The sequence below is a fragment of the Malaya genurostris genome, chromosome 2 (assembly GCF_030247185.1).
Source record: "Malaya genurostris strain Urasoe2022 chromosome 2, Malgen_1.1, whole genome shotgun sequence".
NCBI lineage: Eukaryota > Metazoa > Arthropoda > Insecta > Diptera > Culicidae > Malaya > Malaya genurostris.
Genome location: NC_080571.1, coordinates 285,807,442 through 285,812,041, shown reverse-complemented (window position 1 = coordinate 285,812,041; position 4,600 = coordinate 285,807,442). Strand labels below are relative to the sequence as shown.

Here is a 4,600-nt window from a genome sequence, read left to right as displayed (position 1 = left end):
AGTGCGATCAATCAATGGATGACACCGTTTGAGTTGTTCGAGAATAGAAAACCCAATGTTTTGAAGTTAAAGGTGTTTGGATCCCCAGCATACTGTCATATTCCAAAAGAGATGCGAAGAAAGCTGGACGAGAAAACATGGAAAGGAATTTTTGTGGGTTACGGAACAAATGGCTATCGCATATGGAATCCCCGGACACGTAAAATTGTCACCATTCGAGATGTTATCATTGATGAAATGTCAAGAGTACCCGATGATGAGAAGAAGCAAACTGGCTGCTGTCCAACGCAACCTATGAACACTGATGAGATCGATCCAGTTGCTGCTAATGATGATCAACGATTGGAAGAAGATAATGATTGTGAGGAAGAGCTAGTAAGTGATCATAATGAAGAGTCTGAAAATTTTGACAGTTGTGATGATAATATCGAAGTGGAAGCTGCAGATGAGCAGAATATTGTTTCAACACGCAGTGGACGAAAAATACAGCCGCCTACAAGACTGAAGGATTACGATATAACATTCGCTGGTTTTGCTCTCAGTGCAACTGAGTTCGTTGAAAACCTACCGAGCAGCATAGCCGAGATGAAAAAGAGGTCCGATTGGCCAAAATGGCAATCCGCAATTCAGGAGGAAATGGATTCACTCCAGAAAAACAATACGTGGACACTAATGAAGCTTCCAAAAGGTCGGAAAGCGATTACGTGTAAATGGGTACTCCGTATAAAACCCGGTGAAGGCGAGGTACCAGATCGATACAAGGCACGTCTGGTTGCTCGTGGCTTCAGCCAACGTTTCGGTTTCGATTACACGGAGACATACTCGCCGGTTGCACGATTAGATACATTGAGGGTGATGCTAGCTGTAGCCAACCAGGAGCGCATGTTGATCCACCAAATGGATGTACGAACAGCGTTCCTATACGGAGACTTGACTGAAAAAATATTTATGACACAGCCAGAAGGATTTGAACGAGGAGATGAGCTTTTTTGCCGACTGAACAGATCACTCTATGGTCTCAAGCAAGCTTCTAAAGCTTGGAATGATCGTTTTCATTGTTATATTTCTAAGCTTGGGTTCAAACGAACAAACTGTGATCAATGCCTGTATGTTTGCGATGATGGACTAAGGAAGATTTTTTTGATTCTTTATGTAGATGACGTGTTGATAATCGGCCATGATCTGGATGAGATACGAAGAATGAAAAGCTACCTGGCGAAAGAGTTCGAGATGACAGATTTTGGAGAAGTTACAAATTTTCTCGGAATGAAGATAGACAGGATTGCAGACAAACGTATTATGCGAATTAGTCAACGCAGGTATTTGGAAAATTTGCTTCAAAGATTCAACATGTCAGAGTGTAAACCGAGTTCCGTCCCGATGGAGAGTCGTCTTCGGCTACAGAAAGGGGAGGAATCGAATCGAACGTCCAAGCCGTATCGGGAATTGATAGGCTGTTTAATTTATGTGTCTTTAACCACCCGTCCTGATTTGGCAGCTGCGGTGAATTATTTCAGCCAATTTCAAAGCTGCCCGACGGATGAACATTGGACGTACCTGAAGCGTGTTTTGCGGTATATACGAGGATCTACAGACGTAGGTCTGGAGTATTCTGGTCACGATGGCGTGCCTTTGTTGATGGCTTTCTGCGATGCCGACTGGGCGAATGATGTCGTCGATCGGCGCTCAGTAACAGGTTATCTTTTCAAGGTATTTGGGTGCACAACATCCTGGTCAACAAGAAAGCAGCGGACTGTATCCTTATCGTCCACTGAATCAGAGCTGGTGGCACTTTGCGACGCGACTTGCGAAGGAGTTTGGATGGTACGGCTACTCAAGGAATTGGGGTTTCCGATGAAGAGACCGGTGTGTTATTTTGAAGATAATCAATCAGCGATTAAAACAATAGAAGAGCCGAAAAATCGTAGCAAGCTAAAGCACATTGACGTGAAGAACATTTTTGTGAAAGATTTAGTGCAAGCAGGTAGCATTGAACTAAAATATATACCAACAGAAAAACAAGAAGCGGACATATTGACCAAAGGTTTGGCTCTTGGGTCATTTTTGCGACATCGCTCAGCAATTGGTCTGAGAGTTTGTGTAAATTAAGTGGGAGTATTAGGGAATAATTTACTGCCAAACTGAGTAGGATATTATTACAGTATATTTCCTTGCACCTTTCCCTCGGTTTGTTGTTAACCTTTTTTTTTTTTTTAATAATAAATGTAACCAAGAACAAAATTGAAAAAGATTACTCGCGTAAGTTTTGCTGATTTACTTGGTCCGAAAGTCATCCTGCCCAATAAAAACTACCAACACAATAAAAAATAGTCTAGATGAACAACGTTGTGGCAAATACATGGTTACCTTTCAACATCGCGAAAAAGTTAAATATATTATCAACGTAATCCAATAATTTATTGTGACGATTCATTTTCAAATATTTTGATGAAATCAGGCATCCCTGCAAGCAGCTGGTCGGTGTTGAATTTTTTATCGTGACGTCACGAATGAACAAAAATTCATCCTTGACAGTTCAGCGGTACTGTTTACAAACAAGCTTAAACAAAAAATCGAAGTGCACATTTCAAACAATCATCTTTACACTTTGCAAATAGTCACTTTTATTTAAAAAATCTCAAAAACAAACCGTATCAAATCGTGAGCAGATGTTTTAATACTTTAAACAATCTTATTCTAGATATATATTAAAAAAATCAAACTGAAAAAACTACTAGTTGTTTTGTTCTTTCAAACAAGCTCCATTTTTCTGCGTGAGGGTTATTTTTGACAACATCAATATCAGATTTCAACCAAAAGTTAAAATCAACCACGAAATGGTTCACAACCTAAAAACGTGTTCCACAGTGAAAAGAACTAAAAAATTGCCCTGTATGTTTTTCCAGCATCAAGGAGCGATATTTGTATAAATCTATTTAGTGTGAGGCTACTCGCAATTTTTATATTCAAACGATGAACCTCTGATGAACTTTTAAACTGTAAATAAATACACGTCGACTGTCAAAAAAAGATCATTTTGTGAGGTTATGTCATGTTCGTGCCAAACCTAATTATCGTTTTGATGCATCGCATGAGAAAAATGTTCCGAACAGTGTTTAATATCGTAGAGATCTTTTATCTTTGTAAGGCTTAAATATATCTCAATACATGCAGTCAAAATACGACGTGGTAAAGGCCAAGAGGAAGCGCGATAACGAAAGTTCGCATAATTCGTCGAGACCCGCCATGCCAATTGCGGAATGCGTTAAGCGTCACAGAGAGATTGAAATACAAACGCAATCTTTTAAAATCGAATGGTCCTTTTCAATGCTTATCTAAATCTTAAACGGTCGAACGGTATCAAATCGATTGTTTACACACATTTTGAATGCAGTCCAACGTCAATCTCGCGGTTATGTCTCTGGGATTACCTACTCCAAGTTTTATTTTTAAGATATTTTATTCAATCCTATTTGCGAACAACCTTTACGTTGCCGATTGTATTGATATACAAAGAACATATGAATTAATATATAGATAGGGACACAGTATCGGAAAATGCTTGGAAGAAAACCGACTGTATCATAATAACTAATCAATTGATATATAAAGTAGGTGAAAAAAAAACAATTGTTAATATTCCATATTAAAATTTTAAAACACGTGCCGTACGCCTTTTCCGCTCGTTCGCGTCATCTGCAAATCCAAAAATACTAGGCATAATGGTTCTGTAAACACAAGTTTAGTAATTTTATTACAACAAATTAAGCCATACAAGCAAGGTTTTATAAACAGAAATGTAAAAGTATTCTTATTCTAAATGTATTCGCAACGCAATCTGCAACCAGATCACTGTGTACCGGTCGATCCAAACCCGCCGCTTCCACGTTCTGTCTCGGTTAGACTGCCGACCTCCTCCAACTCCGGGTAGAAGATCCGTTCGCAAATGAACTGTGCAATACGATCTCCACGAGCAACCTTGAAATCAACGTCAGAGTGATTGAAAAGAACTACCCCGAGATTTCCTCGGTAGTCTTCGTCCACGACACCAGCGCCGACATCAATGAAGTTTTTCACTGCTAGTCCGGAACGAGGCGCTACCCGACCGTAGCATCCCTCCGGAACCTGAACCTGGATGTCAGTCATCACTAGTTGTTTGCCCCGTGCGGGAACAGTGCATTCATATGCGCTGCAAGAGGTTATTTCAGGAATATAATTGCAACACCGACTTGCAGAAATTAATTACCTTTTGAGATCGAATCCTGCCGCCTTTTCAGAACCTTTCGTCGGCGCATATGCTTGATCCGTTAGTTTGGCGAACCGTAAGACGCATTTAGTTTCTGGTTTCATATTTAGGATTTCTTACAAAATGACTAATGCACAACAGAACTTGTCCACAAAACAGCTAACAGACACTAATATCGATTGATGCAAGGCCAGGAAGAAACAAATTGAAAGCAGAAAATTGCGCGCAAATTTGCTATAAAAATGTTGACACAAAGTGTTTATGAGACTTAACTGTTACGATACATCCCAGAGAATTTTGTCGAGCTACACCGGGGCATTGTTTTTTCCCGCGTGTAAAGTTTGTACGTGTTTC

General features: G+C 39.8%; 1 protein-coding gene across 1 annotated transcript; it reads right to left on the bottom strand.

Moving 5' to 3' along the window:
• Positions 1 to 3,709: 3,709 nt before the first annotated feature.
• Positions 3,710 to 4,350, bottom strand: LOC131427147 (deoxyuridine 5'-triphosphate nucleotidohydrolase). The gene is made up of 2 exons (XM_058590083.1): positions 4,247 to 4,350; positions 3,710 to 4,189 (listed from the first exon to the last, which is right to left on the bottom strand). The coding sequence occupies exons 1-2, from the start codon at positions 4,348 to 4,350 to the stop codon at positions 3,850 to 3,852; spliced, it is 444 nt and encodes a 147-aa protein (XP_058446066.1). The 3' UTR covers positions 3,710 to 3,849.
• Between the last annotated feature and the right edge of the window lie 250 nt (positions 4,351 to 4,600).